General features: G+C 33.7%; 1 protein-coding gene across 1 annotated transcript; it reads right to left on the reverse strand.

Annotated features, from left to right (window-relative positions):
• Nucleotides 1-1,764: 1,764 nt before the first annotated feature.
• On the reverse strand, nt 1,765-4,271 carry LOC105210051 (allatostatin-A receptor). The gene is made up of 7 exons (XM_011180769.3): nt 3,936-4,271; nt 3,315-3,600; nt 2,872-3,022; nt 2,559-2,677; nt 2,283-2,358; nt 1,982-2,137; nt 1,765-1,888 (listed from the first exon to the last, which is right to left on the reverse strand). The coding sequence occupies exons 1-7, from the start codon at nt 4,240-4,242 to the stop codon at nt 1,787-1,789; spliced, it is 1,197 nt and encodes a 398-aa protein (XP_011179071.1). The 5' UTR covers nt 4,243-4,271; the 3' UTR covers nt 1,765-1,786.
• Between the last annotated feature and the right edge of the window lie 10,761 nt (nt 4,272-15,032).

The following is a 15,032-nucleotide window of genomic DNA, read 5'->3' on the forward strand; positions in this document are numbered from 1 at the left end:
GAATGACTTGAAGACGATTTTTAGTTTCAGATTAAGATTCTCCATCACGAAGTCTTTTTGATACCCTCACCTGGGAACTATTTTCAGAAAGTTGAGATTCTAGCAATAAATATAGCCTATGTTACTTGGAGTGAATGTAGCTTTCCAATGGTGAAAGAATTTTTGAAATTGGCACAGTTGTTTTTGAGTTTATTCATTGCAAACATACATAGAAATCTTTCCTCTTTATAATAGTAGTATAGACAACCTTGACTTGATGCCAGTTAGCACTGAATATCGATGTACCCAGACCACATTCAGATATATGTATATTCTATATAAGCACATCTTGAATTTAATAAAAATATGTAACAATATATTTTCCCTTGATCCTTTTCAAAAACTAGTTTTATTTTTATATTTTATTGTCATTACGACTATTTTATACTACAGTGGTATCTCGACATACGAGTGCCCCAACATACGAGTTTTGCCGACGAGCAAGTAATTTTTTTGCTTTTAGTTACGAGCGAAATTCGAGATACGAGTCCGGTTCGGTTCGGTTCGGTTCGGTAGAAAACGTGGAAAAAAACACCCAGAAAAAGTTGCAACAGGTCGTGCATCTGACCTTTTTAATGACACTTGCCTAACTCATTTCCCGAACATTCTTAGAGGGAGGAAGAAACAAACCACCTTGGACATGTTTTTTTTCTAAACGGCCTACAGGTGAAAGCGAGAAAAATGTAGCGAAAAAGGCAAAGACCAGTGAGGATATCTAATTTATTTCTTTACATTCTCTTTTTCGTTTTTGTGTAATAAATATTTGATATTTATAAATACGTTTTTATTATTCAAAATCACGTAACAAAAATATCTGGGGTGACATTTTGGAGGTTGAAACAGATTAATGGTAGTTCAATTGTTTTGTATGGGGAAATTTGCTTCGAGATACGAGTAATTCAAGATACGAGCAAAGTTGCGGAACGAATTAAACTCGTATGGCGAGGTACCACTGTATTTACATTTACCCATTAATACTCGTACTAATATAATTTTCTTATATGCGTTGACACGACAAGGAAATATTATAAAAATATTGTAATCATAAACTCAAGCGCATAAGAAATTGTGGATAAGAAATATAAATAACAGCAAAAAGAGAAACACTCAAGAAAGTGTTAAAACTTTCCACCAGAGAGTTTAATGGCAGTGAAAAGTTTCAAATGCAGCTGGTTAAAAGGAAATTATAAATAAATTTACAAGAACTTTTACTTGCTTTTAAATACAAATGGAAGTAAAAAGCTGATTTAATATGCCACAATAGGAAGGGGGTACTCCAGACTTTGGGTCTTCATTTATATATTACTAATTCACATATATTTTTTACAACTGTATAATTTAATAATGAATTCAAATTCTAAGTAATGCTAAGTAATAAATGAAATATTTTCGTCTCCACTTTTTGCAATGCCTTCGCACCAGAATGGTTTATAAGCTGCATGAAGGAGGTGAAAAATAATAAAATTTTTAAGTAACAAACAAAAATTACTAATGTACTAATTTTCAGAATTTCGTTTGCTCTTTCCCTCCCATCACAACCTTTCTTCAGTATTTGTACATTTTAATAACTCACAGCTTATTTAACGCACATAATAACAAAAAAAAAAAAAACAAAACAGCCACAATGCTTTCTAATTACATTATGATGTAATTTAATTTTAATATTGTTTGCACAAATATTTTACATTTTTAATTACGAAATACATCAGATGAAAAGCAAGCGTATGAGGAAATGAGTTGCTTTCGCTTACAGCATTTCGGCATTTGATGTTACATTGCCGGTGGTGCGTGTCGTCTTTGTAGCTTGATGTGACATTGGGAAGAGCGGTTGATTGCCACAGCCGACAACCTGGAATCCAGAGAACTTGTGCATTAAAATTTTTCATTATTTCACAATTAGAAATTCTCTTTGTATTAATTTAGCAAATAATAAGTAGCTTACCTTCCTAAAGGCCTTGCGGAAGTTGTCAGAGAGGAAGGCATACAATATTGGATTAATGCAGGAGTTCGTGTATGCCAAGACGTGTGAGATAATTTGTACAATGACAGAGGCATGTGTGCCGGGGTACCATGTCAGCGCTTTCATGACGAGTATGAGCTATGGAAAGTACAAAAACAACTTGGATTATAATGAAATATTTTCAAATTTTTATTTTTGTCAAAAATAATTTTTTAAGTAAATTGGAATTGTTTTGAGATTAAATTTTGTTATTAAAATTTTTTGTTTATGGTCTTCCACTCACATGTATTGGTAGCCAACATATAGCGAATGCCAAAACTACAACAACAACCATCCTGGTTACACGTCGTTTACCTTTCCTGTGGGAAGAAGATATTGAAAATATTAACCCTCAATTTTAGTTATTTGGTTTATTTTAAAAATTTTCTAGGAATCCATCAACATATGAGATACTCTATATGATCTCAAGGTAGTTAACTACACAAGTAAAGGATTTCTAGTCATTACTATCCAACCAAAAACTGTTAGATTAGTCTATATTTTATATAAAACTACTCACCTGGACTCTTCGGAGGGCTTACAACCCGGTGCGGCTCGCCAAAGACGCGCCAACATACCCATGTATAGGAAGGATATTAAAGTCAAAGGCGCCACATATGAAGACATAAAGAAAGAGATCTGGAATGAGAACATAAACAACTAAAATAAGTAAAAAACGGCAAAGGTAGGTACGAAATAAGGCGAAGAGCTGAATTTTAGCACATATGAGTTCAGAACTTACAGATTTCAATTTACACTTAGTACAAACAGCTTTGGTAATGAAGCTATACTATATAAAAATGCACTCATTAAATCTTGTGAGAAATAATTACCTGAAATCCGATTAAACTCCACCCCTCCTCTTCGGTGGAGAAAACACAAGCTGTGTAACTGCGTCCTTTAAAATAATACAGACGAACCGAGTGAGCCAAAGCCACAGGAATAGCCGAAGAGAGGATGAGAATCCAAGCACATAAGATGGCGCTGGAATTGCAGTTGAAACAAGTAGATCTTACTACATGTGAATTTTATTATGAATTTTAAAATACTAAGGTTGCCAATTTTAGAAAAAATTAGTAAATTATAAGTGGACTTATGGGAATGAAACTGTAGTAATGAGACTATAGTTTTATTAAAAATAAATTATAAAACAGAGTAAATAAATATATTTTAGATTTATGTCAAAAATGAAGTCCAAAGAAATTTTTAACTTTTATGGCAACCCTAGTTACACACATTCCTCTTCTGCCATATACCACTTCACATATGTACTTACAGCATCGCATTGCGTTCGGTGCGCAATGACATGCTCGTCACCGGGTGAACGACAGCCAAAAAGCGATCGAATGACATCAACACCAACGTGTAGACGCTGCAATGACAGGTCACCACAATCATGTACTGTACGAACTTGCACCACAGATTTCCAAATGGCCAGGTGGGCAGAACATAATCCGCAGCGGTGAATGGCACACAAAAGACGACAAACAGAATGTCAGAGACGGCCAGATTAATGATGAGTAGGTTGGTGGTGGAGCGCATTTGTTGATTAGCCACGACAACTGTACAGCAAAAAGAAATAAAAAAATGTATAAAAATATGAATTGTTAAGAACAGAGAGGAGTATAGTGAAAACATAATTAAAACTACATCCGTTCTAAAAGATTTTTATGTTCAAAGCAAAACAGCGCATTTCCGGTTTGCTGGAAAATGTATTACAAAATAAAGTCATGGCCAGCAGAAAATTCATTTCCGCTCAAGAAAATAATTAATTGCAGTCAAGAAATGCGACGAAAGTGTGAAGAGTTTGAAGGTCTTTCGAAGACTTTCGAATGGCAACTGCGCTGTTAGGTTGAGCAAAGAGAGTGCTTACTTTAAAATCCCCTCGGGTACTCACCGAATATGACCAATGCATTGCCCAGCAGGCCAGCAACACCAATAACGCCAAAGAATGCCGGCACTATGGCGGACACAACACGCTCGAGTGGATCGAATTCGAAATCCAACAGATTGTCCGGCGGTAGTGTATAATTACCATCTGTACCAGCACCAGCCATTGCAATTAAACTCGCAGTCGTGCCAATAATACCCAGACTCTTTGTGTTGACCAAGTTCAAGCTGTTGCTGTTGCAGTCAAAACCACTAACGTTGCTACCGTTATTTGTCAACCGTTCGGATGAGCAAAGTGTTGGCAGTACATCCATACGTTGGCGTGCCGCAGGCCTCTAATTTACTGTGGATTTAAAATTGTGACATTGTAGCTGTTGTTTTCTATGTTTCTATCTAACTTCCTTACGTATGTATGTATGTTTGTGTATATTTATCCGGAAATCTCGAATTTGTGTTGTCACTTTGATGGCGTTTTGGCGGTACTTGCGTAATAACTAACTAGCGGTGGCAAATGCCAAAGGGCACTTCCTTTGAGGTACTATATACATTCAGGCAAGTCCTTATATTGAAATGAAAGCATAAAACTTCATCTAACCCAAAACAAGTAAAAGAGGACTAAGTTCGGGTGTAAGCGACCATTATATACTCTCGCAATTTATTTATTAAATTTTATATAGAGAACATACAATTTGACCCACATATTCGGAATAAAGTCTACTAAAACAAGTAAGGAAGGGCTAAATTCGGGTGTAACCGAATATTTTATACTCTCGCAATAGAGTATATACTTGGACATAGAGGCACACTATTGGAGGGAACAGGTCTCATTTGATTTTCTTTTTTCTAAAACTTTGAAAATTTGAATTCCTCTTTCTCGATATCTGGGACCTTAAGAAGTTATAGTCCGATTTTTATACGAGCTATTCCCCACTAGGAATACAGTATTTGTGCAAAGCTTTGTTCCGATATCGTCACTGGTGCTTAATTTATAGATTGCTAAATAAACGAAACAGATGGGTTGCAAAATTGTGGTACAAGGAAAGTAGGCGTGGTTATGAACCGATTTCTCCCATTTTCAAATTGTGCTATTGGGATGCCAAGGAAATGTTACGAACCGAATGTGGTTGGAATTTATAGATTAGTTTCTCAGATATGGTTTCCGACCCATAAGTGGGCGGAGGAACGCCGATATAAAATTTTGTATAGCAATTTGAGTGTAGTCCTTCTGTACACTTGCCATGTATTATACTTTAAGGTTTCTACTCTTTTTAATAGTTTCATTATATAGTTCTAAAAATTATTTAATTCACTAAGGAAAAACAGTAGAAACCTTAAAGTACATGGTAAAGATGGGACAGAAGAGCTGCACTGAAAGTAGTATACAAAGTTTGAAATAGGCGTAGTTCCGCCCACTTATGGAAACCATATCTCCGAAACTAGTCGACCAATTTCATTGAAATGATGTTCATAATATTTTCCAGGCATCCTAATGATGTTTTGAAAATGGGCCTAATTGGGTGACAACCACGCCTACTTTCCATACAATATATAAAATAAGCATAAATGCAGACATCGGAATAAAACTTTGAACAAATACTGTATTTCTAGTGTAGCATAGCTATTATAAAATGCGTCGAAATCGGACCATAAGTTTTCAAGGCCCCATTAATCGAACATGAGGACCTCAGAGCTTCGAGTAACTTTTTGACCGAAAATATAGGTAAATCTCTAAGATATTTTGAAAAAATTCAGAAGGAATGTTTTTCTTCTAATAATATGTATCCGTATGTAGCATCGTCATTATTGGGATATCTTGGGCAGCAATTTTGAACAATAAAATTTAATTTTGATTAAAAATATGTTTCTTTAAAATGACGAGAACCCTTTATCCCTTATTAGCTTAAAAAGTATATCACAATCCAGCATTTCAAAGTACGAATTCTGTTTGTCAACACATGCATTATTATTTATTTATGCCAGACACCGAAAAGCTTTTCAAATAACTAAGCTCTAACACTAAGTATGGTTAAACAACAACAACAGCGCAACCAACTCAATCAGACTTTTCGACGACCAAAATAGGTGAAAAACAAAAGCAACCAAACTATGCAGTTCCATTACGAATTGCGGTCTCCTCATGCGAATGTGAATTAAAAATTTACATTTAAATTGCACGAGATTTGCACTTTGTCTAGCGTTCTGTGGAATTTCCAATGAATAATTCAGTATTTACAAAGTCGCAACGGATTTCACCTGAAGTCTCTATGTTTCTTTTGTGGAATTACACATGAGTCACAGTAAACAAAAATTTTTTGGGTATTAAACTCAGTTATGCGTAAATGTGGATTTAAACTTGGTTTTAGTTATTATATTTGGTGATATAGATTCACAGAAATTTTTGACAAGCTTGTTGTAGTTAAAAGTTTGTTTTGGTAATAACTCTATACACATTTTATGTGGAAATTTTCAAAAAATAGAAATCTGAGTAATGAAAAGTGATATCTAAAATAATTTGTTTGACCTGAAAACTAACTTTATATTGACAAAATGCGCTCGTGCTGAAAAATTAATTGGCAGTATTGAGTAGAATATTTTTTATAGTAATTATTTTACTACTATTATTATAGTTTCTCATAATTTATTGATGTCTTTACTATAAATTGTATTTAGAGTATTTACATTTTTGTACCCAAAGACAATCGATATTTCAAAACAAAAAGATATTTTTGATGTTGGTAGATGTGAATGCTAGTAAAAATGATTTTTTTTTTTAATTATTGTTTTCTGAATTATTTATACACTCTCGCAACATGTTGCATATACTTGCTGGTTGCTATTGAAAATGGGCAAAATCGTACAATTGTCACGAAAAAAATGGCGTTAACCGCAAAACTATAACCAACCCATAAATTACGAGGAACATAAACACATGAAATTTTTTTGGGCGTGGTCCCGTCCTCTGATAAGTTTTTTGCATATATCTCCAAAATTATCAAAGCGAAAAAAACTCATATAAGGGTTGTGCTAGCATCGCTCACTTTTGGATCAAAACCCATATCTTAGGAACTGCTCGACCAATTTCAACCAAATTTGGTACGTTATATTTTCACGACACCCTGATGTTACATATTGAAAATGGGCCGGGTGAAATCGAATCGCAATAATTTCTGCTTCCCATATAACACAATTTTGATTTCATTATGATTCGTTAACTATCGGAATGAAACTTTGTGCAAATAGCTCATTGGAGGTATGACATTGCTCATTTAAAAAATGTCAAAATTGGATAATAGCTTCGCAAGGCCTCAGATATCAAACATGATACCTGAGCACTTCTGGTAAAATTTTTACTGAAAATATCAGTAAATATCTCATTTAGTTCATAAAAATTCAGAGAAAATATTTTTTTTAATAATGTGCCTCCATGCCAAAAATTGTTTAAATCGGGTCATAACTAGCTTCTTATACCTGAAATTAGGGTTTTCAAACTTCCTGTGGGTTTTATACCGTACATATCAGTTAATATGCGAGATAACTTAGCAGAATTAAGAGAGCGTATAAGCGTGGATATGAAGCTTGGTGTCGAGAATGCGTGAAATCGATCCAAGAATTAACTCAATCCCCATACACTATATATAAAAGTTTTCAATATTCTAGTGGACTTTATTTCGAATATATAGGTAGAATTCTCCTTTAATACCTGTTTGAAAATTCGTGTATGACATGGCGTATAAGTAACTTCATTGCGAAACTAAAGATATTAGTGATGAGCGATATTGCTATTTTTGAATCACTGTGATTTTATATTGCTATTGCGATCACAACAAAAAAAAACGAATTTATGAGAATTTGTAGCCAGTATTTTTTTTAATTTTTTTATATTTACATTTTTATTAACAATATCCAAATTTTACCTGCTTTTGTAATCTGAATTAACTAATTAATAAATTTTGAGTACATTTAACTGCTTTTGTAATCACCGTACCCAAAATTATCGGAATCGCAACTAAAATTTGTACTGGGATCACTGAACAGTGATTGCTACTTTTCGAACTGCTATTGCTACAGTGATCGCATTAGAATCACTGAACTCCTATATGTACATAATGTGCCCGAACAAAAGCACTGAATTTCTCTATAGCTACTGTGATCGAACTCAAATTACTGAACTGCAATTGCGATTGTAAATCACTGATATTTACAAAAATTGATCACAGTTGCTATATGCGATTTTTCAATCACAGTTGTAAAATCACCGGTAATATCGCTCATCCCTAAAAGATATGTCATGAATAAATCAAAACTCAATATAACAAGTAAGGAAAGGCTAAGTTCGGGTGCAACCGAACATTTTATACTCTCGCCAATTTATTGAAGAAACTTACAAACATACAAAATTTACCCATATATTCGGCATAAAGTCCAATAGAATAACGAAATCAACATTTACATATAGTGTATGAGGGCTGAGGTAATTCCTGAAACGATTTCACTATTAAGCACATCGTATTTTTGAATACCTATAATTAGTTATATGGGAGCTAGGGGAAGTTATGAACCGATTTTAACCATTTCTGGTACAGGGACACACTATTAGAAGAAAAAGATTTCTTCTGAATTAAATTAAGATAACTGAGAGATTTACCGATATTTTCGTTGAAAAATTACCCTAAGGCACTGTCTGCCATTTCTTCTGAAAAATTTAGTGTTTCTGATGTTTTCCATTAGTGAGTTAGCGCACATTTAGTAATTTTCAACCAAACTATTTTTGTGGTGTATTATGGGGTACATAAGAGTACATAAAGGTTTTCGCCATTTTTGTGGGCATGGCAGTGGACAGATTTTCGAAAGCAACCCTCTCACGGTCCCAAGGAATATTTGTACCAAGTTTCGTCAAGATATCTTAATTTTTACTCAAGTTACAGCTTGCACAGACGGACAGACAGACAGACAGACAGACAGACAGACAGACAAACAGACATCCGGATTTCAAATCTTTCTAACTCTTTTAGTCTTAGGTGTTACAAACAATCGTTATGTGAACAAAACTATAATACTCTTGTGCAACATGTTGCGAGATTATAAAAATAAATTATTACATTGATTTTGCATATCCTTAAAAGTTATTTTATCGCACTTCGTTTTTAGAAAGATATAATATATGTATAGATCGTTGAGTTAGTGAGTTACATGTTTTTTTAGTAGCATGAAGCAAATTTATATCTATACGCATTTTAAACGTAAATTTAATAATGGCTTTGAATTCTTATAAGAACTCTTAGTAATATTTAGTATTTTATCTGGTGCAAAACAGTATATAAAACCTCCAAATATTTTAATATTAGAATACACGAACTTAATTAAGGTCTTGATTTCATGTTGCTAATGGCGATATATTGGACTGTTTTTATACAATTTCATTGTTTTTTTTATTTATTTATTAATATTATATTTTTTATTTATTTTTATAGTTTTTATATATTTTTGTCACTTTTTATTCTTTTAATTTTATATACTCTTTTTAGATATCTCTTAAAACTTTATATCTCTGTTATCTTTGCTTTTTCGGTTTAAAATAAATAACTTTGTTTTAGGTTAATTATATTTATATTTCAGTCCCAATATAGCTTCATTAACAATTATTTTATTCAAAACACTTTCACCGCCTGTAATGTCAGCCTGAACCGTTCACTGAAACAATCGAACGAGAATTGAGAAGCCACAAGTGTTTGGAAGTATAAAATACCTGCAGCGTTGTATATGTAACATATAAGTATATATAACCAGATGAATGTGCACCTAAGTATAGTACATTCCCAATAATACAAATGACAATCCCCTGACGTTAAACAGGATGTTTTTCCGACTCATTTACGCATACTATAAACACGTACAGTGAGGTACCAAAGCAATGTGACAACTAACTTACTCTAATAGAATGAAAAAAAATATTGATTAAGTAGGAATAGCTGTAAATAGTAGATAATATATGAGACTACACTAAGAAGGTGCTCTTAAAAATTTCGATCAAAATTTAATTTCTGTATTCACTACATAGAATGGGAAGCTCTTTCATAATGAGATAAATTATGGCGGTCCTACTGTACTTAAAAGTAATCAATAGTTACTACATATTATAATACCAAAGCGACTGCATCCACAGTCATCAACAATGCGGAAATTAAAATGGAAGGAAGGCTCGAACAATTCATAATAAGAGCTGGGAGAATAATTTTGAGCAAAAAAGGTTTTGTTTTGACTTTTTAATTACAAAAAATGTAAAATATATCAATAGATATATGCGAAGACTAGCGAGAGTCTTGTGACAGTACTGAATGAATGAAAAATATATTATTTTAATATTTAGTGGGAAATTATTCCGAACTTTGTCACAAACATTTTTCAATAGAGCTTTTTTTAAGCTTTAAGCTTCAAGTTTTGCTAAAATAAAAATAAATTTTTTATTGTAATGGAAAATTTTATTATAAACAACTTAGAAATAGTGGGGATACCTCAGAAAGAACTCTAGAAGTCATGTTGTTTTAGAAGTTAAATTATTTTAAAAAATTTAAATTTTTTTTGCTCTTTACTATATTAACGTTATAACTGCATAACCTGATTGATTACAAATAAACTTGTTAATAATGCGATTATATTGTGACGCAAATGTGAAATCAATAGTAAAGAAATACTTCAAACAAACTGGTAAACATGTCAATCTGAGTGAAAAGCAAATCACTGTACATTTCATTTGTTGGCTCTTCTGGTCAGTAGAGTACACATGTCTACAAGCTATATATACGGCTATGCAATTGCAGCGTGACAAAGAGACAAGTATACGCAGGGGCAGCGAATATAGCATAATGATTGAATTACCCGCCTACCTGTGGAAGAGCTTCGCTACTTAAATAGACGCTATACACACCTATGCACTTATATGCAGACCAGATTCATATATAATATAAATATTATATAAACACATGACGCAGACTGTGCCATATTATATCCTGGAATGTTGCACGGAAAATGCAAAAACGGGAAAGAGGAAGAGTTAATGGAAATTCACAAATGCCATATGGAAAGTACGCTTTAACCGATTTTCTAACTGTAACGAATGTTGTGAGCGGTGCCACGCCCACTCTTTAATTTTTTTACCGTTTCACATGTAATTTTCATGTTCCATATATGCCAAAAATCACTCCTCGGCTCTTAATCAAGCTACGAAAATGTCAATCATAACTGAATCACAGTCATCATAATTACCAGCCAGACAGCAGAGAAGCCACTAAAATTTGATTTAAAATCCAATCCTCAATAAATAACACCAAAAGCTGTAGTACTAGCCTCGCCACACACATGAGAATGTTTGTAGGTGTGTGAATATAATTAAGCCCACCAGTACGAGTGGCTGATTTGTGCTTGTTGCTGCAAGCCATTCGACTCGGTGTGCAATTACACACTTGGCACCGGATTTACGGTGGTCAAATGGTGATCAAAGAGCAATGCAATGACAGGAGATTTGACTGCTGCCAGGACAATCGCTATTATGATGACTAGAGTTGGCATTTCGTTGGTGTGCAGATGATTTCCATGTAGGCGCGTATTTCAATCTCGCAATGCGGGCCAAGTAATTATGTGCGAAATTGATTTTTGTGGTTTTGTTTGTAGATTGGTTTTTATGGAGTGGAAGCTTAAATGTGATAAGGCTGTAGTTCTTACTCCTTATGTTATTGAAAGCCTCTATGTATATATATGTGTTTGATGCATGATGGGCTTCACCTATAGCCACTCAGTTGGTTGCTTGTGACGAATATTTGAATCTAAATGCCTATTTGAATATTTTTGTCTTTCTTTTGCCAATTTTTATTTGTTTACATTTTATTTTATGCTTTTATGAACTGATGATTTGAACTTAAACCCTTTTTTATCTACTCTTCATGTTATGCATAAGTCATAAAATAAACATAAACATATATCGTAAAATTGAAATCTCGTCTAAGTATCTTTGATATTCTCAATACACATATATATTTTATGGTTAAAATTTATGTTGAACATGTATGCGGATCGATAAAACAATAGAAAATGTTTAATTCAAAGTTGAATAATATGAAATATAGCAACAAAATCCACATGATTTAATGGCTCATTTTATACATTTTTATTTTTTTAAGAACTACTATTGATGCACCAGAGCGTCTGAGTAACATTTATCTAAAAGCTCAAGTTTTTTATCAGAGCCCGAGTTGCCTCGCGCAACTTCGCTCTGGATACTGTAGCAGGTTAAACTCCTACTTATCCAGACTAGACCCTGACATACTCAACATATGTCCTGCATGCAAAGAGTTACCGCTAATACTAATCACCTCCTTGCATGCCCACTATACCCAACTCATCTAACACCCCTTTCCCTTTGGTTCGATCCTATCGAAACAGCTCTTTTCCGGAGCTCCCGTTAGATGTTTTCGATGACACTTAGTCTAGACTTGCCGGATCAGGCAGGTTTGGGTAACCGTTACAACAACAACGACAACAACAACAACAACAGTAACATTTACGGACTACATATAATGATGAAAATCTATTGGAAAATATCGAAACAAATTAACTTTATTTGTAAATCATAAAACTAAACGAGTTAGATATAGGGTTATATACATCCAAATTATCAGGATGACGAGAGAAGTTGAAATCCGGTCTGCCTGTCCGTCCGTCCGTCCTCAGAAACTTCTCGACAGTTTCAATAAAATTGGGTACATAATATGTCGATATCCTGATATTACCGATGACAAATGGGCGAAATCGGTTCACAACCACGCCTTCCCATATAAAGCAATTTTGAATTCCATCTGATTCGTTCACTATAAATATAATATATGCATCAGAAACTAAGGATAGCGGAATAAAAGTTCACACAAGTTTTTTATTTGAGCTGTGCCATCACTTACGAAACAATTTTCGAAAAATTGTCAAATCAATTCAGTTAAAAAACATTGTTCTTCATGTTTGAGCCTAAGGGTAATTTTTCACCGAAAACATCGGTAAATCTCGGTAGTAACGGTTAATATATGAGATATCCATGAATTTAGCTTCATTTTAAAGATAAATGTTTGCCATTAAACTTTAAAAATTATTTCGGGCAAGTAACCGCCGCGGCAGACACGAATCAATTCCTGCCGAGGGGCCCAATTTTCGACTACTTTTTGCAACAATTGGAGCTATATGTCAGCAATGAACGTTGTTCCAGCTAATAGCTAATTCCAGAAATAGCAAACCAACCTGAGTATAAATCAAGGAACACCTATCGAAAAGACCAACTTCGAATATATAATGCCTCATTGTAAACCACGCGTCTCAAACTAACACCCGTTACTTGTCCTCAGTTGATAACCTATTCGAAACACAAAAACCATACAACATTATTCTAAAACGGTTTTAAAAAATTGCAATGATATTATCGTGAGTGTCAACTGAACGAACTATATTTGATAAATTATATCAATTAATGTCGAGTTCAATACCATGAACGAGTGAGAGTCTACTAATAAATGCTTTAATTTTCATAATTCGAATACCTACTTACCATGCTCTATCCTATCAAGTGTATCGATAATCAAACCAACCTCAGTGATTACGCAGAGCCACCACATAAAGGAACCGCAAATGATAAATATATTGAACCAATATCTGCGTGAAAAAAAAAACAAATGTAAACAACAGTGTTTATTTTGTTTTACTGTTAACACGCTTGTGGTCGTTGGCTTATCATGTTCTTTTTTTTTTGTTTTTTGTTCGGATGCCGTTAGGTTTAATATGTATATGTATGGTAGTTATATTATAATGCCTGTAAATGTGTGAAAGTGAATTTTATACTCGCTGCCTTTTTTGCTTGTACAGCAGATAATTGATACTAATTGCCAGTGTGTTACCAACAGTCTTTTTTATGCTGTTGTTGACTCGGTATTTTTCCCTCTTTTTCCATTTTCACAATTTTTCGCTGTTTTTATAGTCGCTTTAATGTGTATTTGGGTCGCTTGACCTTTTCGCCGCTTCCATAAAAGATGATTTTGTCTGCCCGCAATGGCTAAACATGCACGAATAATGGAATTTTTTTTTTTAATTTTTAAAAAGATAAATTTAGGAAATTGATTTAATTTTCAATTTACTAAACAGTATGCGCGAAAAATGTCGGAAGAGGGAAAAATTAAAATTTAGTAGAGTTAATTATTTTTTAAAGCTGGGTTAATTATAACTTAGAGTATTTATGAACTCATAAACTCTCTAGAAACTTTTAAGCAAGTTAATTTTAAAGGCACATTTTTAACAAGGTTATGCTCGGTTGGACTGGTTAAGACATGGTCTGGAGGCTATAAATCCTCTGAGGGTGGATCTTAAGTATTATACTGATAGAACAACCTAAACTCATCACAAATTTTCTCACTAATTCATTTAGAAGAACAGAAAGCTTGAGATTCAAAAGAAATGTTGAAATGAGTATACATCGTCTTCCTCCGAACAACTTCGACAATTATGAGATCTCTACAACTAAGGGAAATCTTGCTTAGAGTAGAAAGCCAAAAAGACCACTTGCGTTTTAGCTCGTACCAGAATATAATCTTACAATTGCAAGTATATTTTCCATTGTGATTTCTACTGAATCTGTCTACATACATATGTACTATAATCATATGTATATGCCCCACCCCATAAAAATATTCTTCATTTGCAGCACAGCTCATGTGCACCTCAGTCCCTTTTTATACTCTCGCAACAAAAGTTGCTAAAGAGAGTATTATAGTTTTGTTTATTTCTTGGCACCATAGGAAGGTTGCTTTCGAAAATGAGCAAAATCGGACCACTGCCACGCCCACAAAATGGCGAAAACCGAAAACACATAAAGTGCCATAACTAAGCCATAAATAAAGCTATGGAAATAAAATTTGGTATGAAGGATCGCACTATGAGGGGGCATATTTGGATGTAATTTTTTTGGGGAAGTGGGCGTGGCCCCGCCCCCAAATCGTTTTTTTGTATATATCTCGCAAACCAATAGAGCTATATAAACCAAACTTTCTGTAGTCGTTTTTTTAGCCTTTTCCTTATA

Source organism: Zeugodacus cucurbitae, chromosome 5 (genome assembly GCF_028554725.1).
Source record: "Zeugodacus cucurbitae isolate PBARC_wt_2022May chromosome 5, idZeuCucr1.2, whole genome shotgun sequence".
Lineage (NCBI taxonomy): Eukaryota > Metazoa > Arthropoda > Insecta > Diptera > Tephritidae > Zeugodacus > Zeugodacus cucurbitae.